The following is a 25989-nucleotide window of genomic DNA, read 5'->3' as shown; positions in this document are numbered from 1 at the left end:
TTTAGTCCCAGCTACTCAGGAGAACTGCTTAAACCCGGGAGGCAGAGGTTGCAATGAGCTGAGATTGCACCACTGCACTCCAGTCGGGGCGACAGAGTGAGACTCCGTCTCAAAAAAAAAAAGCAAACTAAATATAGAAATATAAAAAGAAAAAAATTACTTTCAATCCCACTACAAATAACTAACCACAACTGTACAACTGTAAATGTTATGGATATGCTTTTCTAAAATTATGGTGGACAAACAAATGCACAGAAATATTCCAAGTAAGAGTTGGGATTGCCAAAAATGTAAAATATGTCAGAAATGAATTCTTATTACATCATGTCGACATTCTTCTCAAGCTGCAGAACAATTTCCTTAAGGGCAGGATCCTCTGCCCAGTTGACTTTACTCCCCAAAATAAGGTTCTGTAAAGAAAAAAAATTGTTTTAAATTAAAGTTACAAGTACTTTAAAAATTTAACAAGATTTTAGAATATCATTTTTCACTAATCTTACCAAATAATTAACATTTACTACATGTGTAGCTCTGTGATAAGAAAAAAATGATAATACATTCTTCCTTTTTTTTTGAGTCGGAGTCTCGTTCTGTCACCCAGGCTGGAGTGCAATGGTGTGAACTTTGGCTCACTGCAACCTCCGCCTCCCGGGCAGAGGATCACCTGAGGTCGGAGTTTGAGACCAGCCTGGTCAACATGGCAAAACCCTATCTCTACCAAAAATATAAAAATTAGCCAGGTGTGGTGGCAGATGCCTATAATCCCAGCTACTCAGGAGGCTGAGGCAGGAGAATCGCTTGAACCCAGGAGGAGGTTGCAGTGGGCCGAGATCACGCCACTGCACTCCAGCCTGGGCTACAGAGTGAGACTCCGTCTGAAAAAAGAAAAAAGGAAAATCAAGACCTTAAGCATTAGGTATACACACATTCCAAATATATACAAACAGACCAATATTAAACATTGAATTATTTCATCAAGATCAAAAACTAGCTGAAAGTTAAGTCAATACTGTATAATAGCATCATCAAATAGTTGGCCAGGTGCAGTGGCTCATGCCTGTAATCCCAGCAATTTGGGAGGCTAAAGTAGATGGATCACCTAAAGGTGAGGGGTTTGAGACCAGCCTAGCCAACATAGTGAAAACCCGTCTCTACTAAAAATTAAAAAATTAGCCGGGTGTGGTGGTGGGCGCCTATAATCCCAGCTACTCAGGAGGCTGAGACAAGAGAATTGCTTGAACCAGGAGGCACAGGTTGCAGTGAGCTGAGATTGAGTCATTTCACTCCACCTTGGGCAACAAGAGTGAAACTCCATCTCAAAAAACAAAAAAAGTACTTTACTTTTCTTGCTAGTTTATATAAATGTTACCTGGAACACATGTTGAATAATGGTAGTAATTTTTATCTCCATCTGTAGGTTTTGTCGTATGATCTTTATCCTGTCTGAGTTTTCCATACTGTCCAAATCAATCTTCTGTTTGTTCTTTTCAGTCTGTATTTCTAAAAGCTTACTTTCTGAAGCTTGTTTTAATTCTGTTAGGTTAAAAATAAAATAATATACCATATATAATACCTCTACAAAGTAGGATCTTGAAAAATTATGAAGCAGATCACTTCTTGGTTATTTTAGTCAAGAGAAAAATTTTAATGAGCAGCATTTTAGGTTGCAATTTTATTATGATCTGAAAATGACTTCCCTGGTGCAAAATAACAATATTTTAATTTTGTACTTAGCAATGCCCTTAGTGAAATGTTCCAGGTATTTCTGTATGACAATAACAGCTGTCTACAGATATTTCAAGTGGTATCATGTATCAAGGGCTTATTTTGGGTTGCCAAAACAGGTAGGAAATATATATGTATCTTTTCCTTCTTTAATTCCTTCAAAAATGAAACATATAAACATTTATTTTATTATTATTATTTTTGAGATGAAGTCTTACTCTGTCACCTAGGCTGGAGTGCAGTGGTGCGATCTCGGCTCACTGCAGGCTCCGCCTCCCAGGAGTTCAAGTGATTCTCCTGCCTTAGTGTCCTGAATAGCTGGGATTACAGGCACCCGCCACCACACCTGGCTAATGTTTGTGTTTTTAGTATAGATGGGGTTTTTGCCACGTTGGCTGGGCTGGTCTCCAACTCCTGATCTCAAGTGATCCACCCACCTCAGCCTCCCAAAGTGCTGAGATTATAGGCATGAGCCACCATGCCCAACAAAATAAGATTAATTTTAAATGAAAAGTAAGCTTCCTTGGCAGGGCTCACGCCTGTAATCCCAGCACTTTGGGAGGCTGAGGTGGGTGGATCACCTGAGGTCAGGAGTTTTGAGACCAGCCCAGCCAACGTGACGAAACCCCATCTCCACAATAAATACAAAAATTAGCTGGGCATGGTGGCACGTGCCTATAATCCCAGCTACTCAGGAAGCTGAGGCAGGAGAATCACTTGAACCCAGAGGCAGAGGTTGTAGTAAGCCGAGATTGCACCACTGCACTCTAGCCTGGGCAACAAGAGTGAAACTCTGTCTCAGGAAAAATAAAGTAAGATTCCCCTCTCCAGGGATAAACATCATCAACCATTTTTTGTATTACTGGAAATAGTCTAAGAATTAAACTACTTGGAAATATAAATGGATGTATTTCAGGGGCCTGTTCTTCAACATTAATGTATTAAATGAGGTTGGAATACAGTGGAAAAAATGAATCATCAAAAGGGTATAGCCTGAGCATGGGTGGCTCATTCTTATAATCCCAACACTTTGGAAGGCAGAGGCAGGAGAATTGCTATAAGTTCGAGACCACCCTGGGCAACATAGCAAGACCCTGATTCTACTTAAAAAAACGTGGGGGGAATAAACAAGATGACCAATACTACTACTGACCCTGAGATTATTTGCTAACAGGCAAATCTATATAATGTTTACAAATGACAAATCTGAGCAGGGTGCAGTGACTCACACCTGTAATCAGCACTGTGGGAGGCTGAAGAGGGTGGATCACCTGAGGTCAAGAGTTGGAGACCAATCTGGCCAACATGGTGAAACCCATCTCTACTAAAAATATAAATTAGCAGGGCATGGTGGCAGGTGCCTGTAATCCTGCCTACTCGGGAGGCTGAGGCAGAAGAACTGCTTGAACCCGGGAGGCGGGGGTTGCAGTGAGCCGAGATCACACCATTGCACTCCAGCCTGGGTGACAAGAGCGAAACTGCATCTTAAAAAAACAAAACAAAACAAAACAAAAACACCAGCTAGGCGCAGCGCTCATGCCTGTAATCTCAGCACTTTGGGAAGCTGAGGTGGGTGGATCACCTGAGGTAGGGAGTTCAAGACCAGCCTGACCAACATGGAGAAGCCCCATCTCTACTAAAAAGACAAAATCAGCTGGGAGTGGTGGTAGGTGCCTGTAATCCCAGCTACTCAGGAGGCTGAGGCAGAATTGCTGGAACCTGGGAGGCAGAGGTTGCAGTGAGCCAAGATCATGCCATTGCACTCCAGCCTGGGCAACAAGAAATTCTGTATCCAAAAAAAAAAAAAAAAAACAACCAACAAATCTGGCTGGGCACAGTGGATCGATCATGTCTGTAATTCCAGCACTCTGGGAGGCCAAGGTGGGCAGATTACTTGAGCCCAGGAGTTTTTTTTTTTTTGAGACAGAGTCTCACTCTGTCACCCAGGCTGGAGTGCAGTGCAGTGGTGCGATCTCGACTTACTGCAAGCTCCGCCTCCCGGGTTCACGCCATTCTCCTGCCCCAGCCTCCCGTGTAGCTGGGACTACAGGCACCCGCCACCTCGCCCAGCTCACTTTTTGTATTTTTAGTAGAGACGGGGTTTCACCATGTTAGCCAGGATGGTCTCGATCTCCTGACCTCGTGATCTGTCCGTCTCGGCCTCCCAAAGTGCTGGGATTACAGGCGTGAGCCACCGCGCCCGGCTGAGCCCAGGAGTTCTATGCCAGCCTGTGTAACATGGTGAACCCTGTCTCTAGAGAAAAATAAATTTAAGAAATCTACAGGAAAAAAAAAACAATTAGCCAGGCATGGTGGCATGCACCTGTAGTCCTATCTATCAGGGATCCTGAGGTGAAAGCATAGCCTGAGTCCAGGAAGTCGAGGCTGTAGCGCGCCATGAGCATGCCTCCAGCCTGAGTAACAGAACAAGACCCTGTCTCAAAAAACAAAGAAAGAGGCCAGTCACAGTGGCTTACGCCTATAATCCCAGCACTGTGGGAGGTGGAGGCGGGCAGAACACCTGAGGTGAGGAGTTCTGCCGAGACCAGCCTGGACAACATGGTGAAACCCTGTCTCTACTAAAAATACAAAAATTAGCCAGGTGTGGTAGCATGCCTGTAATCCCAGCTACTTGGGAGGCTGAGGCAGAAGAATGGCTTGAATCCAGGAGACAAGAGGTTGCAGTGAGCCAAGATCACGCCACTGCACTCCAGCTTGGACAGCAGAGCGAGACTATTTCAAAACAAAAACAAAGGCTGGGTGTGGTGGCTCATGCCTGTAATCCCAACACTCTGGGAGGCAGAGGTGGGTGAATCACAAGATCAGGAGTTCAAGACCAGCCTGGCCAAGATGGTGAAACCCCGTCTCTACTAAAAATACAAAAAATTAGCCAGGCATGCTGGTTGGCGCCTGTAATCCCAGCTACTCGGGAAGCTGAGGCAGAGAATTTCTTGAATCCAGGAGGCAGAGGTTGCAGTGAGCCAAGATTGCACCACGGCACTCCAGCCTGGGTGACAGAGTGAGACAGCATCTCACAAAAAAAAAAAAGAAAAAGAAAAAAAAGAAATACAGGCCAGGTGCAGTAGCTCATGCCTATAATCCTAGCACTTTGGGAGGCCAAGGCAGGAGCATCACTGAGAGCAGAAGTTCAAGAAAAACCTGGGTAACACAGCAAGATTCTATGTCAACAAAAAACAAAAAAGTTAGCCGGGCATGGTGGAGTACACTTGTATTCCCAGCTATTTGCGAGCTGAGGTGGGAGGATGGCTTGAGCCCAGGAGGTCAAAGCTGCAATGACCTGCAATGAACTATGATCACGCCACTGCGCTCCAGCCTGGGTGACACAGCAAGACCCTTTCTCACCAAAAAAAGAAGAAAGAAAAGAAAAAAAAAAAGCTTTGAAGACTGATTATCTTTTGATGGAAAATTAAAAAATTTAACTTTTCCTTTGCATACCTTTGTTTCCAAATGTTCTACAGTGTGCATTGCCTTTGATATAAACATTTCAACAGTTTCAATGCAAAAAACCATCTCATGTTATGATAAATTAAGTGAAAAGGCTGTAGATCCATACATATCATCTTATTTAGAAATTATATATATGTGTGTGTGTGTATATATATATACACATAAAATGTTTATATGGACATGGAAAAGTCTAGAATGATAAATACCAAACTGTGGTCACACAGAAAACAGGCATGACTTTTGTGTTATAATTTACCACATCGTTTTATTTTTCCCCTTCTGAGAATGTACTAATTTTGTGATTTAAAGTTCTAAAATAATGAGGCACAGCACGGTGGCTCATGCCTGTAATCCCAGCACTTTGGGAGGCCGAGGCAGGTGGATCACTTGAGATCAGGAGTTCAAGACCAGCCTGACCAACATGGTGAAACCCTGTCCCTACTCAAAATACAAAAATTTGACCAGGTGCAGTGGCTCACGCCTGTAACCAGCACTTTGAGAGGCCGACGCAGGCGGATCATCTGACGTTGGGAGTTCAAGACCAGCCTGGCCAACATGGTGAAATCCCATCTCTACTAAAAAAATACAAAAACTAGCCAGGTGTGGTGGGATACACCTGTAATCTCAGTTACTCTGGAGGCTGAGGCACAAGAATCACTTGAACCCAGAAGGCAGAGGATACAGTGAGCCAAGATTATACCACTGCATTCCAGCATGGGTGACAGAGTGAGAGTCTTTCTCCAAAAAAAATACCATATTAAAGAATTAAAAAAAAAAAAAAGGGCCTGGCGCGGTGGCTCAAGCCTATAATCCCAGCACTTTGGGAGGCCGAGACGGGCGGATCATAAGGTCAGGAGATCGAGACCATCCTGGTTAACATGGTGAAACCCCATCTCTACTAAAAAAATACAAAAAACTAGCCGGGCGAGGTGGCGGGCGCTTGTAGTCCCAGCTACTCGGGAGGCTGAGGCAGGAGAATGGTGTAAACCTGGGAAGCGGAGCTTGCAGTGAGCCAAGATCGTGCCACTGCACTCCAGCCTGGGTGACAGAGCGAGACTCCGTCTCAAAAAAAAATAAAAAAAGCAAAAATTAGCTGGGCGTGGTGGTGGGTGCCTGTAGTCCCAGCTACTCAGGAGGCTGAGGCAGGGGAATCACTTGAATTCGGGAGGCGGAGGTTACAGTGAGCCAAGATAGTTCACTGCACTCCACCTGGGTGATAGAGCAAGACTCTGTCTCAAAAAAAACCAACCACAAACGAAAATAAAGTTCTAAAACAATGAGAATAAATAGAACAAAATGTACTTTATATCACTTTTTAAGCTGCCATGTCAAAAATTTAAAGAAATTTTGAAAGTCAGAAATTAGGAAATTTCTCGGTGGCTAAGAGATCTGGCCTTATCAATCTATAAAGTAAGAAAAATGTGTTCTGCCAAAAAAAGTGTTTTACATACGCAATCTCTTCTTTCTAATATCAAGCAGTTTTTCCTCTAAATCCCAAGATTCCTGTTATTAAAAATAAAAAAGTTAAAGCACATTACTGTAGTTAAGGACAAACTTGTAATACTTAAATCACTGAGTTTTATCTACTAGCCTTAGTTATCTAAAGTTCCAGTTTTCAGTTCCTCTATTTCCACACAACAAAAGGAAGACAGTAAATTAACTTTTAAGTAGATAATGTTCAACATTAGTCAGAAATAATAGAATTTTGAAAAAAAGACAGAGCTTAAGGACAGCGAATTCCAATCATAGCATTCCCTTTGGACAATCCTATTTAATCATATACATTACAGTTACCAGCAAGAAGTTGAGAGTAAAATAATGAGAATGCATAATCAGCCTAATGTGTAAGTTTACCTGCTGTGATTTCATTATTAATTTATTTAGCTCTAATAAGTGTTTCATGTTATCCATGAGCACACTGAAAAGGAAACAAAAAGATGATTTATTAAGGTTATTTGTAACTTAATTAAAAATACCTGTCATTAATGAAGGAATCAATGAGTGAAAACTTACTTTAATTAAATCTACCATACACTTGGATAAAAAGTCAGTTTAACAAAATAAATCTGGAAAAGTTTGATGTAATCCAAATTTCTGTTGAAACTAGAGATGCATTTCCCTAGAAAAATGTTTGGTCACAGATATTGAAGAATACCAAATTTAAAAATGTGGGAACATTTCTAAAAATTTCATATTTAGAGAGGAAACACCCTGATAACTTCCTAACAAGCTGCTTTTGCTTTGAATTTATTTTTTAGAGCAATTTTAGTTTTTGTTTTATTTTTTAGAGTAATTTTAGTTTCACAGCAAAACTGAGTGGAAGGTACAGAGATTTCTCATATACACCCTGCCCCCAACACATGCACAGCCTCTCCCATTATCAACATCCCCTACCAAAGTGGCACATTTGTTACAATCAACAAACCTATATCGACACATCATTGTTACCCAAAGTCCGGATTTTACATCAAGGTGCACTCTTGCTTGTGTATATTCTATGGGTTTGTTCTTGTTACAGGGTCTTGCTCTGCCACCCAGGCTGGAGTGCAGTGGCACAATCACAACCTCAACCTCCTGGGCTTAAGCGATCATCCTACCTCAGCCTCTGAAGCAGCTGGGATTATAGGCATACACTACCATGTCCCACTAATTTTTAAATTTTTTGTAGACACGAGGTCTCCCTATATTGCCCAGACTGGTCTGGAACTCCAGGGTTGAAGCAATCCTCCCTCTTCAGCCTCCCAAAGTGGTAGGATTATAGACATAAGCTACTGAGGTCCCGCCCATTCTCTGGGTTTTGACATATGTATAATTACATGTATCCACCATTATTGCAGCATGTAGAATAGTTTCAAGGAATAAACTGCTTTTTACCTCTACTTCGACAAATATTTTTGAGTACTTAACTACATGCTTTCAAGAACTATGCCAGGTGCCAGGAATATAAAATAAAATAAAACACAGTATCTGTTTTCAAAGAGGAAAGAATCTGGTGGAGGAGAAAAATAAAACCACAATCATACTGTAGTGCAGTAACAAACATGAACCAAAGTTATGCACAAAGTGGAATAAGGACATAAAGTAATTACCTAGATCAAGTAGTCTGGTATGGTGGGAGTAAAAGGGTGTGGAATAAGACTGGGCAAAGCAGTGGCTCTCATACTTCAGAGTGCCACAGTCACATGGGAGTCTTGTTAAGTGAGGATTCCTAGTCCCCAAACTTCAGATATGCTGATTCAAGGCCCGGTTCTATGGCTCATACCTGTAATCCTGGCACGTTGGGAGGCTGAGGCAGGAGGATTGCTTGAGTTCAGTAGTTTGAGACCTGGGCAATATAGCAAGACTACATCTCTATTTAAAGAAAAAAAAAAAAAAAGCCAGGTACAGTGGATCCCTTGAAGTCAGGAGTTTGAGATTAGCCTGGCCAACATGGCAAAATCCCATCTCTACTAAAAATACAAAAATTAGCCAGGTGTGATGGTGTGTGCCTGTAATCCCATCTACTCAGGAGACCGAGGTAGGAGAATCGCTTGAACCCGGGAGGCAGAGGTTGCAGTAAGTCAAGATCATGCCACTGCACTCCAGCTTGGATGACAGAGCAAGATTCCGTCTTAAAAAAAAAAAAAAAAAAAGATATGCTGATTCAGAAAGTTTGGGATAGGACCAATAATGTGATCATTATAATAGACATTATTCTGATAATCAGCCAGGTGTGAAAAACACTGTAGAAGCAACTAACTAAGAAGGCCAAAAGGGGGAATCTGCACAAACCTGGGAGAGCTGAACTCATTTTTTTTTACTATTTACTTGTAAATAGTATTTACTTTATATTTGGTTGTCTTAAAAGATAAATTTAGGCATATTAAAATGTAACAACTTTATTTTACCAGACAATTCATGCATCTGGCAGCACAGGATTGTAAGCTGTTTAGTGCTCTACTGTGGGAGTTGAGTGAGGAAGCTTTTATAAGGTGTTCATAGAAGAAAGACAGAAAATATAATTGGTTGGTTAAAGTGGAACATCTCTAGGTAGAGGTTAGTTGGCAGTTTCTCATTGGGTAAGCTTAAGCTCCATTTTACTGTTAACAACAGGCTTACATAGGAACCCCAAGGTGCTGGAGCTCAAGGCTAAAGATGGTTCAGCCTAATGGCATTCTAGTTGTATCCCAATTAATTTTTTTTCTTAACAGTTGTAAACTTTAAAATGTGCTAACAAAACACTGCCTTAGCCTATTTGACCTTTCTGGGTTTATTTATTTATTTATTTATTTTTGAGACAGAGTCTCACTCTGTTGCCCAGGCAGGAGTGCAGTGGTGCACTCTCAGCTCACTGCAACCTCTGCCTCCTGGGTTCAAGCGATTTTCCTGCCTTAGCCTCCCAGGTAGCTGGGATTACAGGCGCCTGCCACCACGCCCGGCTAATTTTTGCATTTTTAGTAGAGATGGGGTTTTACCATGTTGGCCAGGCTGGTCTCGAACTTCTGACCTCAGAAGATCCGCCTGCCTCAGCCTCCCAAAGTGCTGGGATTATAGGCGTGAGCCACCGTGCCAGGTCTGACCCTTCTGTTGTTTTTTGGTGTCAACAGTGAAACTGGCCCAATTGTCCCACAGAACTGATGTTTATGATTTCTTTTGAATAAAGAGAAACTGACGCTCCCCGTATTAAAACTTGAGAAAGTTACAATTGTCTTATCTGAGTTCCTTTCTCAGGAAACCAACCATCAGGCCTCCCAGATAGTATCAAAGAACTGAAACTTACAAGATCACACCCTCTGGACAATAAGAATCAGACCCCTCACCCATCAGGACCGCCTAACCAACTACCTGCTTCCTATTGACTAACTCCTCTTCCTTAACCCCTCCCTAATTCCTGTTTTCCCATACATGGTTACACATCTTCCCTGCTATAAAAACCCTTAATTTGGCAGAGCATGGTGGTTCATGCCTGTAATCTCAGCACTCTGGAAGGCCAACGCAGGTGGATCACTTTGAGCTCAGGAGTTCGCGACCAGCCTGGGCAACAAGGCAAAACTCCATCTCTACAAAAAATACAAAAATTAGCCAGGCACAGTGGCATGCGCCTGTAGTCCCACCTACTTGGGAGGCTGAAGTGGATTGCTTCAACCTGGCAGGTCGAGGCTGCAGTGAGCCAGGATCACGCCAATGCACTCCAGCCTGAGCAACAGAGTGAGGCCCTGTCTCAACAAGACAAGACAAAACAAAACACCCTAGATGGATTTAATTTTAGTCCATCTAGGAGATCAGACTGATCTCCCCTCTCCTTGGCTATAGTAATCAAAGCCTTCTTCCTGACAATACTCATGTCAGTGATTACATTTCTGTGCAGCAAGCAACAGAACCTAGACCGAATCCCTGACATTTCAGTAACAATATGATGAATCTGTCCTGATGTCCTGCACCCCACGCCTTAAACTCAATAATGTTCTTTTTTTTTTTTTTTGTCCTGAGATGGGGTCTCACTATTGCCCAGGCTAAGGTGCTGTGGCAAGATCACAGCTTACTGCAGCCCGATGACCTCCTAGAATCAAGGCAGGAGGCTGATCCTCTCCCCTCAGCCTCTGGAGTAGCTAGGACTACTGGTGGCTCCACCACGCCTGGCTAATTTTTAAAAATTTTTTGTTGAGCTGAGGCCTCCCTATGTTGCCCAGGCTGATCTCAAATGCCTGGGCTCAATCTATACTCCTGCCTCAGGCTCCCAAAGTGTTGGGATTATAGGCATAAGCCTCTGTACCCAGGCTAAACTCTCCTTTTATGGGAGAGAAAAAGTTATGAGTGTTCAAATTCAGATTTTTGGATTTATGTAATCCTGGATTTAGCTGGAATATGGGGAAAACGTGTATCAGTGTGGGCTAAGATACTCAAGATAAAAGTGCCTAGATCCAGACCAGCCTGGCCAACATAGTAAAACCCCGTCTCTACGAAAAATACAAAAATTACCCAGGTGTTGTGGCAGGTACCTGTAATCACAGCTATTCAGGAGGCTGAGGCATGAGAATCGCTTGAACCCGAGAGGTGGAGGTTGGAGTGAACTGCACTCCAGCCTGAGTGACAGAGCAAGACTCCATCTCCAAAAAAAAAAAAGTGCTTAAACCCATCTTGGAATTTTTCTGGTGCTCAAGGGAAGAAGGGGCAATTTTATCATAAGAGCTTTGAGAGAAAAGACCTCTGAGGCCAGATATCAGGATACAGAAGACCTGACCTGCTAGTCTTTACATTACATCCCTTGGGAAATTGTTTGATCCGAACACGCTCATTTCTACCAATAAAAAATGAGGAGTACATTTCCTATCTCATTGGCTTTTGAATGGATTAAATGAGATAGCCCTGTTCCTAATTTATAGTAAATACTGAAAAAAAATGAACTTTTAAAGCTTTCCCTTAAATTTTTCCAATCTTCTGGATAAACTCTTCTGCTTCTTACAGTTACGATCCATATAGAACAAAATATCATTAGAACTATAGAAGTTGCTGTAATTTTGGGGAGGGCCTACAAAAATTTCATCACTTTCCTTATTCCCCAGATAAAGGTAGTTTGCAGTAATAATTTTTTAAAATTCACAAAACTAAAGTCACTATGCAAATCCCATCCTTACTGAATCCAGAGAAAAAGAAAATCATACCTAGACTGGGTGCTAATTTTCTCCAGGTTTTTTTTAAGTGCAGTTGAAAGTCTCATCCTATGAGAGGGAAAAAGCTTGCATTATAAAACATGGATAACATTTGTTACATTAAAAAAATTCCAAACATGACAAAGATTGATTTCCCTTCAAATATACATAAAACAGAAGTAGGTTTTAAAATATTATTACATGAGAAATACTTTGAGAAATAAAACATAGAAATATGAAATAACACCAAGATGGATAGGGCTGTTGCATGTGGGTATACACTGCCAGAATGAGGGGCCAGGTAAATCTGAAACCTGGCCTGAGCTGAATGAGTTCTCTGAACCATCTACTTCCAGTGGAAGGATTAAGCCACTAAAAAGATCAGGATGGGCCTGAAATAAAGGACTTAGGGAATACAAAACCATATACGACTATAAACTTTAAAACATTTTTTTTTTTGAGAGGCAGTCTTGCTCTGTCGCCCAGGATGGAGTATATAGTGGCGTGATCTCGGCTCACTGCAATCTCTGCCTCCCAGGTTTAAGTGATTCTCCTGCCTCAGCCTCCCTAGCAGCTGGGATTATAGGCTATACGCCACCGCACCCGGCTAATTTTTGTATTTTTAGTAGAGACAGGGTTTTGCCATGTTGGCCAGGCTGGTCTTGAATTCCTGACCTCAGGTGATCCACACGCCTTGGCCTCCCAAAGTGCTGGGATTACAGGCGTGTGCCACTGCACCCAGGCATGTTAGGTGTATTAAACGCCATTTTTCACTTACCATATTTTCAATTTACAATGGGTTTATCAGGACCTAATCCCATTGCAAATTGAGAAGCATCTGTAATGCAAATTTTCTCCCAGGGCTCAAAATTTGTGTGACCAGGCTGGGTTTGTGTAATCCCAGCATTTTGGGAAGGCTGAGGCGAGAAGATTGCTTGAGCCTAGGAGTTCAAGACCAGCCTGGGCACAGTGAGACCCCCTCTCGATAAAAAATTTTAAAAATTAGCCAAGCGTGGTTGTGCATGCCTGTAGTCCCAGCTGCTCCAGAGGCTGAGGCAGGAGGACTACTTGAGCCTGGGAGGTTAAGGCTACAGTGAGCAGTGATCATGTTGCTGTACTCCAGCGTGGGCAAGAGTGAAACCTTGTCAAATTAAAAAACAGTAATAACAATAAAATTTTCGTGTGACCATTATCTAATCATCACTGTGCTTCACTAATTCATCCAGCCCAGTTAAAAGATTCCCTCCACTTTGCCCTCATACCCATTTTGCATTCAGTTCACAATCCTTATATTTAAAATGTAACAATTACCTGTCTAATGCAAGCTTTTTTATCTCAAAAGAAATTTTCACCTCTTCAATTTCATTTTCCAGGTCTTCAATTTTACTATGAAAGAAACATGAGCAAAAGAATATCAGCAATATCAGAAAAAGACATTATTGAAATAAATGTATGAAGTAAGCCCTTAAAAAAGTAAAACACCTCTATCTAAATAAAAGTGTTCTACAGGCTCAATATACCAATGTGTATTTACACATTTAGCAAACTAATGCCCCTGAGCTACTTCACTCAGTATCTTATAAAAAGGGAGGCCAGAAAGTTATAACGTGATCACTTGTGTACATATAAATCTCCATCCCAAATTAACAACTTCCCAATATATGCATCACAAATTATCTGGAAAAATAAAGGAAAGGAAAAAGAAAAACAATGTTATAGCATAGAAAATGAGATTATGACCAGGCTCAGTGGCTCTTGCCTACAATCCCAGAACTCTGGGAGGCCAAGGTGGAGGATTACTTGAGGCCAGGAATTTGAGAACAGCCTGGGCAACAAAGTGAGGCCCCATCTCTACAAAAATTTTTTTTTGAGGTGGAGTTTCGCTCTTGTTGCCCAGGCTGGAGTGCAATGGTGTGATCTCGGCTCACCGCAAACTCTGCCTCCTGGATTCAAGCAATTCTCCTGCCTCAGCCTCCCGAGTAGCTGGGATTACAGGCATGCGCCACCACACCCAGTTAATTTTGTATTTCTAGTAGAGACGGGGTTTCTCCATGTTGGTCAGGCTGGTCTTGAACTCCCGACCTCACGTGATCCACCCACCTAGGCCTCCCAAAGCGCTGGGATTACAGGCATGAGTCACCGTGCCCGGCCCCAAAATATTTTTTAAAAAGTCAGGTTAGGTACGATGAGCCTATAGTTCCAGCTACTCAGGAGGGTGAGGCCAGTGGATCCCTTGAACCCAGGAGGTCGCGGCTTCAGTGAACTATGATCACATCACCATACTCCAGCCCGCGTGATAGTGAGACTCCATCTCTAACAACAAAATGATAGAAAATATGATTAAATCTTAGTAAAGACCATAAACAAAATTTTTTAAATATAACATACGCTTCGATTTGCTTTTCTTGCATAATTTGTTCCGGAGTTTTTTCTTCATCTGCAAATAAACAATTTTTTGAAGTTACTAACATTTTAGAAAGGTGCTGTCCAAAACAAATATAATATAAGCCACAAGGGCAAAATACATCATTTAAAATGTCATTTCCACATTACAGAAAAGAAACAGTGAAATTTAATTTTAATATACTTATTTAACCCAATAGATAAAAAATATTATTTCAATGTGCAGTCAGTTTAACATTACTAATGACATATTTCACATTATTCTGTCTGTATTTTACATTTACGGCCCATCTCAATGATGACTAACCACATTGCTTGAGTCCAGGAGTTTGAGACCAGCCTGGGAGACATAGCGAAACTCTGTCTCTACTGAAAATTAGCCAGGCACGATAGTGCATGCCTGTAGTCCCAGCTACTCGGGAGGCTGAGGTGGGAGGATCGATTGAGCCCACGAGGTAGGGGTTGCAGTGAGCCAAAATCTTACTAGCTACACTCCAGCCTGGGTCGCTGAGCAAGATCATCTCACTATGATGATGGAAATGTTTCATATCTATGTTACCCCATAGGGTAGCCACTGGTCACATGTGGCAACTAAGCATTTGATATACACTTAATTTTAAATTTTATTTCATTTTAATTAGCTTTAAAAAGCCACATGTGGCCGGGCGCGGTGGCTCAAGCCTGTAATCCCAGCACTTTGGGAGGCCGAGACGGGCGGATCACGAGGTCAGGAGATCGAGACCATCCTGGCTAACACGGTGAAACCCCGTCTCTACTAAAAAATACAAAAAACTAGCCGGGCGAGGTGGCGGGTGCCTGTAGTCCCAGCTACTCGGGAGGCTGAGGCAGGAGAATGGCGTGAACCCGGGAGGCGGAGCTTGCAGTGAGCTGAGATCCGGCCACCGCACTCCAGCCTGGGTGACAGAGAAAGACTCCGTCTCAAAAAAAATAAAAATAAAAATAAAAAAAATAAAAAGCCACATGTGTGGCCAGCAGTGGTGGCTCATGCCTGTGATCCCAGTACTTTGGGAGGCCGAGGCAGGTGGATCACCTGAGGTCAGGAGTTAAGAGACCAGCCTGGCCACCATGGTGAAACCCCCTCTCTACTAAAAATACAAAAAATTAGCCAGGCGTGGTGGCAGGTGCCTGTTTTCCCAGCTACCCGGGCGGCTGAAGCAAGAGAATCCCTTGAACCCCGGAGGCGGAGGTTGCACAGAGCCAAGATCGAGTCATTGCACTCCAGCATGGGGGACAAGAGCAAGACTCCATCTCAAAAAAAAAAAAGTCACTTGTGGCTAGTGGTTACCCCATCGGACAACACAACTCTAGAAGACAATTCCACAGTAACAAAAATCAAATTGGTGGTTGCTGGAGGAAAAGGTGGGGACTGACTGTGAAGTGGCACATGGGATTTTGGTATGAAAATGTTCTGGCCAGGCACAGTGGCTCACGCCTGTAATCCCAACACTTTGGGAGGCTGAGGTGGGTGAATCACGAGATCAGGAGTTCAAGATCTGTCTGGCCAAGGTGGTGAAACCCTGTCTCTACTAAAAATACAAAAATTAGCTGGCCATGGTGGCAGGCGCCTGTAATCCCAGCTACTTGACAGGCTGAGGCAGTGAACCCGGGAGGCGGAGGTTGCAGTAAGCCGAGATCTCGCCACTGCACTCCAAGACTCTATCCAAAAAAAAGAAAATGTTCTGTTTTTTTCTTTTTTTTGGGGGAGACAGGGTCTCCTTCTGTTACTGAGGCTGGAGTGCAGTGGTGTGATCTTGGCTCACTGCAGCCTTGATATTCCAGGCTCAAGCAATCCTCCTACCCCAGCTGGGTGGGACTACAGGCACATGGTACCACATCTGGCCAATTTGATTTTTTAGAGATGGGGTCTCACTATGTTTCCCAGGCTGGTTGTCCTGGGCTCAAGCAATCATCTGGTCTTGGACCCTCAAAGTGCTGGGATTACAGATTGATCCACCACACTCAGCCGAAAATGTTCTGTATCTTGATTGTGGTAGTGATTATACAGATTTAGAAATTTGTCAAAACTCATCAAATTGTACCCTTAAAATAGATCCCTTTATTGTAAAAAACAATCCTTTAACCAGTAGTCTCAGTTATATATATATATATGTATATATATATATATATTTTTTTTTGAGACAGAGTTTTGCTCTTGTTGCCCAGCCCAGAGTGCAGTGGCGCAATCTCGGGTCGCTGCAACCTCCGCCTCCCGGGTTCAAGCGATTCTCCTGCCTCAGTCTCCCAAGTAGCTGGGATTATAGGCATGCACCACCACACCCGGCTAATTTTGTATCTTTAGTAGAGATGGGGTTTCTCCATGTTAGTGAGGCTGATCTCGAACTCCTGACCTCAGCTGATCCACCTGCCTCGGCCTCCCAAAGTGTTGGGATTACAGGCGTGAGCTACCATGCCTGGCCATATATATATTTTTTAAACAGTAAAAGAATCAATACTTATTTCTCTATTGATTGCTTGACAGTCTCACTCTATTGCCCAGTGGAGTGAAGTACAGTACAATGATTCAATCACTTGAGCCCAGTGAGTCCCAGCTGGGACTACAGGTATGTATCACCATATCCGATTAAGTTTTTTCATTTTTGTAGGGACGAAGTCTCACTTTGTTGCCCAGGCCAATCTCAAACTCTTAGCTTCAAGTGATCTTCCTGTCTTGGCCTCTAAAAGAGCAGATAGTCAATTTTAGATAAACATCTTCTTTCAAAGGCTACAACTAAACTTCCTGTGACCTGCCTTACATCTGTCTTCTCCTAGGTACAGAAATTCTACAATGTTAACTAAATCTAGGTTTTGGATGTCATAATCCCTTAAAAATGGTACTAGCTATACAGAGAACAAAAAGACTATTGGAATGTAAACTCTTCTCATTTGGATCCGAGCTCTAAAATTATCTTCTTAGAGAAGCCATCCCTATGAAAAGAAGCCCCTCCCTCTTATCATGCCTTTGTTTCCTTCACCATACTTACCATACTTCATAAATATCTTGCATGTTTACCAGTTTTGCTACACTAGAACATATATAAACAATTTTTGGTAAAGTTAATTTTATTTTTCCTCGAGAACTGTTAATCATCAAATTCACAAAATCTTATTTGAGGCCAGGTGTGGTGGCAAAACCCTGTTTCTACAAAAAAATACAGAAAATTAGTCAGGCGCGGTAGCATGTGCCTGTGGTCCCAGTTACTTGGGAGGCTGAGGTGGGAGGACTGCTGGAGCCCAGGAGGCTGAGGCTGCAGCAAACCGGAGACTGCGCCACTGCATTCCAGCCTGGGTGACAGCAAGATCCTGTCTCAAAAAAACAAACAAACAACAAAACCCTAATTTGAAAATGAAAATACTTACTTGCATCAATCATTGATTTATATTCTAAGAGCTGTTGTTTTGTCTGTGCTCTCAGCCTGAAAACAGATAAAGAGAATATAAAGTCACATATTTATTAAGGTTTTACTCATTACCATATGACAAACCAACTCATTCTTTTTCGGAAGCTGATATCACAAAATAAATACAAATAATTAAACTCATAATTACAAACTTCTAATTTGGCCCCATTTTATTTAAAATGGGTATAAAGAACTTCAAGGCCTCAGAGGAAGACACTAAATAGAATACACTGGAAAAACAGCATCTGTAAGGAAAAGTTAAAAAATTGGCATTTAAGATTATTTTTAATAGGCCAGACTGAACTAAGGATGCAATACAAAGGAGACCAAACTGATTAAACCCCAAACCACTGTAATTATTTACAAATACAGATGTTATCAGGAGATACAGAAAAATAACAAAGATACTAATGCTTGGATTCACTTAGTTTTTCAGTTGTTCTATAAATCCAAAAATCATACATAAGTAGAAAAACAATGAGTAAATGGTAATTTAAGATGACAGCAAGGGTAAGGAGGAAAAAGCAATAAAAAAGAAATAGGTATGTTTTCATTATTCAAAACATTTAAAAAAGAAAAAAAGGTAATTAAAAAAATTTTTTTTTTTTAGTCAAGAGTCTTGCTCTGTTGCCCAGGCTGGAGTGCAATGGCACAATCTTCGGCTCACTGCAACCTCTGCCTCCCAGGTTCAACCAATTCTCTTGCCTCAGCCTCCTGAGTAGCTGGGATTACAGGAGCCTGCCACCACGCCCAGCTAATTGTTGTATTTTTAGTAGAGACGGGGTTTCACCATATTGGCCAGGCTGGTCTCGAACTCCCTACCTCGTGATCTGCCCACCTCAGCCTCCCAAATAAATTATATTTACAAAATAGTTCACACTTGCATGACAGTTTCATAATTCCGAAACTTTTGACTTTATTTTCTTATTTATTTATATTTCCTGAGACAGAGTCTTGCTCTGTCACTCAGGCTGGAGTGCAGTGGCACGATCTCCACTCAATGCAACCTCTGCCTCCTGGGTTCAAGTGATTCTCCTGCCTCAGTCTCTCAAGTAGTTAGGATTACAGGTGAGCGCCACCACGCCCAGCTAATTTTTGTATTTTTAGTAGAGACGGGGTTTCACCATTTGGCCATGGTTGGCCAGGCTGGTCTGAACTCCTGACTTCAGGTGATCCATCCGCCTGGGCCTCCCGAAGTGTTGAGATTACAGGCGTGAGCCACCGCGCCCGACCCATAATGATTTTTTTAAAACTACCTTTATGATACAGAACAGAGGACCGCACATTTTTTTCTGTAAAGGACCTGATGGCAAATTTTTTAGGGTTTGTGAGTCTCATGGTCTCTGTTTTAGCTATTCAATTCCACCCTTGTGCAGGAAAGTTGTATTCCAATAAAACTATTTATGGAAACTGAAATTTTAATTTCTGATAGAGTTCATGTATTATGAAATATTTTTATGATCTTTTCTCTGCAACCACTTAAACATAAAAACTATGCTTAGCTTGAGTGGTCACACAAAAATAGGCAGTTAGGCAGATTTGGCCCAGGACCTTCTCCTGCTCACTGGTTTGGAAGACGGATGTCCCTTCTCATCGAATCTTCCCCAGCAACCGCTTAGTGGAAAAGTATAAACGTCATCCGCTTAGTAGAATATATAACATATAAAGCTTCTGGGTTACGAAGGGGTCGTAGTTCTAAAACAAAAGGTAGGGACACCTTCCTTTCAATTTAGGTCTGGTATTCAACTTGCCTGTAAACCGGGGGCGGGGGGGGGGGAACAGGAGGAGAAATTACAGCTTCTAAGGACTTTCCAAGGGCCCGGGGCACTGTGCTCAACACTTTCCTAGACTGTCTCATTTAACCCTTATAACCTGTCTACCAGGGGGTCATTTTTCTCTCCCTTTCGCTGATGAAGAAAGAACTTCAAGAGTTTAAGTGAATGAGGCTGTCACGGAGACATGACGTGACCGAGCGTGAATTCGAACCCTACCCTTCTGAGCAAAGGGCGGAGTTCCGGGCCACAACGCCCACTTGGCCCGGGCTGAGGCGGCCAAAGGGAACAACCTGAGGAGCAGGGTCATGCGGTCCTCGCTGCGCGCCGCCTGGGCGCCGGCGACCTGCGGCGGCCCGCCTGCCCCGCCTTCCTCTCCGGAGTCCGCGGGCTCGTCGGCGGCTTGCATCTGGGGCTGTTCCTCCATTGCTGGTTGAGGGGAAAGGCTACCACTCAGCAAGAAAACGCCGTTCAGAAGACGTCGCTTTTCCCGCCACTAAATTGACGCCGGGAAAAGGCCCGAGAGCCCCGCCTCTTCCGCCTAGGGCCCCACCCTTTCCGCCTGGGCTTTCGGTTGCCGCGGCTGCTTCTCGCTCCTTTTTCATCCGGGCTCTGCTGGTGAAAATAACTGCAGACCACTGGTAAAACGTTGGAATAGCTTTCGTTAAGCGTCAGATGTGTAGAGTGCTGAGTTAGGGGCTGCACTAGAGACGTTGGGACACCACCCGGGAACAGCAGCCTCGGGGGGAAAATCTCCTGACCTAAGTGGTCATTCGGCCTTGGTGCTGGGACACGTGAGTGCGGCCACAGCTGTGTGTCCACCCATCTTGGCACTTCTTTTCCGTCCGCTGCCTTTGAAGATGGGTGTGCCCGGCAGGCTGTGAAAGATAAACATTAGAGGGTTGCTTAGAAGACTTTTTTGACCTGAACCCATGAGGTGCATACCTTTCGTTTGGCGGGGAAACCAGTGGCTTCTGAAGTTCAGGGATATCCACGGGCCACAAGTGCGAGGCATTGCAAACATTTCGAACCCAGACTTCCAGCCTGGAGACATCCACACACTTTAAATTTCTTGCACTGATACTTCATTCTGTCATTATGATTGACACCACTCGTAACTGAGAGTTGGGTGCCCTCAAGTTTTGAGTGTCTGCAGGGTACCATTGAGCTTTCTTAGCTGTGTAGTGAGTGGGGGGAATGGAGAAAATGAAGGAGAAATGACTGATTTGTAGTTTTTCATTAGAGTCGGCCGTGTAAGGGACACAGCCCTTCCCGCACAAGCACAGCAGCTTGAACCTCTTTGAACAAGAGAGTCGAGAGTTATTTTACAGCTAATTACTCCCTAGTTAATCTTGATCATACTGTGCTGTTTTCTTCCTCTCCATTATTAATGTAATACGACTCCTGATAAAAGTTAAATTCGCCGGGCGTGGTGGCTCACCCCTGCAATCCCAGCACTTTGGGGGCTGAGGCGGGTGGATCACCTTAAGTCAGGAGTTCGAGACCAGCCAGGCTAACATGGTGAAACCCCATCTCTACTAAAAATGCAAAAAAGACTGTCTCAAAAATTTTTTTATAAAAAAAATAATGCAGTGGTTATCCAACGTGAGAATTCGGAGGAGACTTTGTTAAAACACATTTCTGGGTGTCCCTAGGGTTCTGATTTGCATTTGTAGCAAGTTCCCAGGTAAAGTTGCTGTTGCTTATTGATGAGGACACTTTGAGAACCACCACCATAAAGGGTCATAAAACGCAATTTAAAAAAAAAAACCCACAGTAAAACAAAAACGGTGGGTATAAGGCCTGGGACGGTGGCTCATGCCTATAATCTTAGCACTTTGGGAAGGCAAGGCAGGCAGATCACTTGAGGCCAGGAGTCTGAGACCAGCATGGCCAACATCGTGAAACCCCATCTGTACTAAAAATACAAAAATTAATTGGGCACAGGGGCACAAGCTTGTAATCCCAGATACTCCGGAGGCTGAGACAGAAAAATCGCTTGAACCAGGGAGGCTGAGGTTGCAGTGAGCCAAGATAGCACCATTGCACTCCAACCTGAGTGATAGAGTGAGACCCTGTCTGAGGCGGGGGGAGGGTGGGTGTGGGTAGGGAGCTATCCATTAGAAAGTCAATAGTAAAGGTAGAAGAGATGATAGAAAACTACCATATTACCAGGGAGATAAATGTCAGGAAAGTATAATTAATGAATGCTAAAACTAGAGACCAGCACTTTATAGGAATGTTACAGCTAATGGTTACCACCTTAACCAGATGGTCAAAATTGGTATCAAAAATGGTGTAACAATCTGATGTCTGACCCTAATATAACGCATGAGTTGTACAGATCACCTTTATTGCCATGTGTAACCTGAACTTTGCTGAAAACATGAGACAAGAAATCCAGAATGAGGAACATTCTACAAGACAATTCATGTCTATGTCCTGAAACACAGAAAGCAGGGCGGTTGTTGTTCTATATGGAAAAACAAACCATGATTGAATCTTGGATTGGAAAAGGAAAGAAAAAAAAAGCCCTAATACATTTTTGGAACAATTGAGGAAATTTGAATGTGTTCTGCATATTAGATATTAAATTATCAGTTTTCTTAGTGTGATACGATTGTGGTAGGGTTTTGTTTTGTTTTGTTTTGTTTTAGAGTCACTGTCTCACTCAGGTTGAGCCACAGGCCACCATGCCTGGCTAATTATTTTTCGTAGAGACGGTGTTTTGCTCTGTTGCCCAGGCTGGTCTTAAACTCCTGGCCTCAATTGATCCGCCTATCCTGGCCTCCCAAAACACTGGGATTATACCGCCGGGTGCAGTGGCTCAGACCAGTGATCCCAGCACTTTGGGAGGCTGAGGCAAGAGGATCTGTCGAGCCCAGGAGTTTGAGACCAGCCTGGCCAAGATTTAAAACGAAAACAATCATGGGATTACAGATGTGAGTCACTGTGTTAGCAGAAAGATGCCTTTTTAACATGCCACATCTTCAGTAACATTAAAAATCACCAGGCACACTTGGTTTCTCAACCAAGGAAAGCACATACCTTTCCTTCCTTTCTTTACTTTCCTTTTTTCGTTACTGTTCTAAAGCTTTTTAATAAACTTTCACTCCTGCTCTGAAACTTGCCTGGATATCTCCTGCCTTACGCCCCTCAGTCAAATCCTTTCTTCTGAGGAGGCAAGAATTGAAAATTCTAAAAACAAAAAAACGTCAAGCTGACCAAAAAAAAAAAAAATCTCAAAAGATATTGACTGGCCAGGTGCGGTGGCTCACGCCTTTAATCCCAGCACTTTGCGAGGCCGCAGTGAGCGGATCACGAAGTCAGGAGTTCGAGACCAGCCTGACCGACATGGTGAAACCCCATCTCTACTAAAATTACAAAAATTAGCCAGGCGTGGTGGCATACGCCTGTAACCCCAGCTACTCAGGAGGCTGAGGCAGGAGAATCGCTTGAATCTGGGAGGCAGAGGTTGCAGTGAGCCAAGATCAGGCCACTGCACTCCAGCCTGAGCAACAGAGACTCCGTCTCAAAAAAAAAAAAAAGAAAAAGAAAAAGATATTGACTGGCCAGGTGCAGTAGCTCATGCCTGTAATGCCTGTAATCCCAACACTTTGGGAGGCCGAGGCTGGTGGATCACTTGAGGTCAGTAGTTCGAGACCAGCCTGGCCAACATGGTGAAACCCCATCTCCACTAAAAATACAAAAATCAGCTAGATGTGGTGGTGAAGGCCAGTAATCCCAGCTACTCCGGAGGCTGAGGCAGGAGAATCGCTTGAACCAGGGAGGCAGAGGTTGCAATGAGCTGAGATTGTGCTAGTGCACTACAGCCTGGGCAACAGAGGGAGACTGTTTAAAAAAAAACAAAGTACACACGGTGGTATAGGGACAGAGCCGGGTTACAGAATTTTCTGGGGTTTAAATACCCTCTAGAGATTTCCTATTGGCCACTTGGTATACAGCCCATGCAAATAGTGTCCCACAATTAGTCTGATTGGTTGCAGAAAGCAGCCAATCAGAGGTACTTTCAATTTTCCATCTGCCACATAGAAAAAGGGGTGGGGGGGTTCCAAAGGGAGTACCCTCAGGTCCGTTTGTGATTTAAGTGTGGAAAGTTGGGGTTTTCCTTTTGATTTAGTTGTAGAACGTCAGCGTGCATCTGCCTTAGGTTCCCTGCCTCCAGATCCTGTCCTATTGCCTCACTTTCATGACTAAAATATAGAAAATATTTAAACTAGAAAATAAAAGGGGATGGTGGGGAAAAAAAGCTAAAACCACGAAGTAAAAATGGTAGAAATGGTAACACCAAAAACGAATTCTTTCAAAAGGCCAATGAAATAACCCCATGGGCCAGTCTCATGAGAAAACAAAAGTACTCAACATCAGTACTGAGAAAGAAGATATAACTGCACATTCAGAAGAGATTAACTTTGTCATGGTCCTCTACAGCCGTAACTTTAAAAATCTAGAACGGATTTTTTTTTCCTTTTTTTTTTCTTTTTTTTTTGTACGAGGCACGCTCTTGCTGTGTCATCCAGCTTGGAGTGCAGTAGCACGAGCATAACTCCTTACAGCCTCAAACTCCTGGGTTCTAGTGATCCTCCTGCCTTAGCATTCTAAGTAGCTAGGTCTACAGGCACATACCACCATGACTGCTGGGCTAATTTTTTAAATTTTATAATTTTTTTTTCTAATAGAGACAGGGTCTCACCCAACTCAGCCTCCTAAAGTGCTAAGAGTCTATTTTTTATATTTTTTTAGAGACAGGGTCTCACTATGTTATCCAGGTCAGTCTTGAACTCCTGGCCTCAAGCAATCCTCCTGCCTCAGCATCCCAAAGTGCTAGGATTATAGGCGTGAGCCACCAAACATGGACATAATTTTCTATTAATGTAGGGGAGGAACATCTCTAAAAGAGCGATTGTATCATACAGAGAAAAATCTTTAGAAGAGACCAAAAATGCATGGAATATTTACCATTTTATTTTTTGAGACGGGGTCTCACTCCCACACCCAGGCTGAAGTGCAGTCGTGCGATCTTGGCTCACTATAGTTTTGACTTCCCTGACTCAGGTGATTCTCCCACCTCAGCCTCCTGGGTAGCTGGGACCACAGGTGCACTCCAGTACCCCTGGCTAATTTTTGTGTAGATGGGATTTCGCCATGTTGCCCAGGCTGGTCTCGAGCTTCTGGGCTCAAGCAACGCACCTGCCTCAGTCTTGCAAAGTGCTGGGATTACAGGTGTGAGCTACTGTGCCTGGCCTATTATATTTAATAGCTCCAGGACAAACGACTTCACTGTTTAATTTAGCTAGTTTCCAATGAATGAATGGGGACTTCAAATGATTGTAAGGCTTTAAAAAGATGAAACTGGCCGGGTGTGGTGGCTCACACTTGTAGTCTCAGCACTTCGGGAGGCCTGATCACCTGAGGTCTGGAGTTCGAGACCAGCCTGACCAACATGAAGAAACCCCGTCTCTACTAAAAATACAAAAATAGCAGGGCATGGTGGTGCATGCCTGTAATCCCAGCTACTCGGGAGGCTGAGGCAGGAGAATCGCTTGAACTGGGGAGGCGGAGGTTGCAGTGAGCCAGGATAGCGCCACTGCACTCCAGCCTGGGCAACAGAATGAGACTCCACCTCAAAAAACAAACAACAACAAAAAAGGAACTTTTTGGTAACTATACACAATTTTAAAGTTTTTATAGAAAAGTGTTTGGTAGTACCCCCATATATTTGGTAAGCCTTATCTTAACTGATAAACTGGTAAAACTGTATTATCACAGGAAAAAACAATCAGGGAAGAATAGATGGGCATTGAAGATATTTCAAGTTGGACAAGGAGGGTTTCAGTCATGGAACTGGCATAAACGGGTATCTGGAAAAATTCTACTTCACACCACATATAAAAATTGCCTACTTAGGGCTGGGTGCGGTGGCTCATGCCTGTAATCCCAGCACTTTGGGAGGCAGAGGTGGGCGAATCACGAGGTCAGGAGATCGAGACCATCCTGGCTAACACGGTGAAACCCCATCTCTACTAAAATTACAAAAAATTAGTTGGCCATGGTGGCTCACGCCTGTAATCCCAGCACTTTGGGAGGCTGAGGCAAGCAGATCACCTGAGATCGGGAGTTCAAGACTAGCCTGACCAACGTGGTGAAACCCCATCTCTACTAAAAATACATAATAAGCTGGGCGTGGTGGTGCATGCCTGTAATCTCAGCTACTCAGGAGGCTGAGGCAGGAGAATCACTTGAACCTGGGAGGCGAAGGTTGCAGTGAGCCAAGATCGCGCCATTGCACTCCAGCCTGGCAACAGAGCCAGACTGTTGCAAAAACAAAAAAACTTACTCATGTGTTGCTTAATGATTGGGATATGGTTTGAGAAATGTGTCATTAGGTGATTTTATTGTTCAAACACCAGAGTATACTCACACAAATCTAGATGGCATACCCTACTGCACTCCTAGGCTATATAGTGTAGCTTATAGCTCCTAGGCTACAAAACTATACACCATGTTATTGAATACTGCAGGCAATTATAACATGTCAGTATTTGTGTATCT

The 25989-nt window shown here is 43.2% G+C and overlaps 1 protein-coding gene across 3 annotated transcripts; it reads right to left on the bottom strand.

Annotated features, from left to right (window-relative positions):
* Nucleotides 1-206: 206 nt before the first annotated feature.
* CENPH (centromere protein H) lies at nt 207-19914 on the bottom strand. 3 transcript variants are annotated; one of them, XM_005557065.5, is made up of 9 exons: nt 19710-19914; nt 17604-17659; nt 14211-14259; nt 13134-13208; nt 11835-11891; nt 7048-7111; nt 6645-6696; nt 1370-1533; nt 207-410 (listed from the first exon to the last, which is right to left on the bottom strand). In XM_005557065.5, exons 1-9 carry the CDS (start codon nt 19841-19843, stop codon nt 318-320), a joined length of 744 nt encoding a protein of 247 aa, XP_005557122.3. In that variant the 5' UTR covers nt 19844-19914; the 3' UTR covers nt 207-317. The 3 variants fall into 3 exon arrangements, with proteins under 3 accessions (XP_005557122.3, XP_073849674.1, XP_073849675.1); XM_073993573.1 differs by lacking the exon at nt 19710-19914 and adding an exon at nt 16864-16921 and having other exon boundaries at nt 17604-17642; XM_073993574.1 differs by lacking the exon at nt 1370-1533.
* Between the last annotated feature and the right edge of the window lie 6075 nt (nt 19915-25989).

Source organism: Macaca fascicularis, chromosome 6 (assembly GCF_037993035.2).
Source record: "Macaca fascicularis isolate 582-1 chromosome 6, T2T-MFA8v1.1".
In the NCBI taxonomy this organism is placed as follows: domain Eukaryota; kingdom Metazoa; phylum Chordata; class Mammalia; order Primates; family Cercopithecidae; genus Macaca; species Macaca fascicularis.
This window is presented reverse-complemented; position numbering and strand designations above follow the sequence as displayed.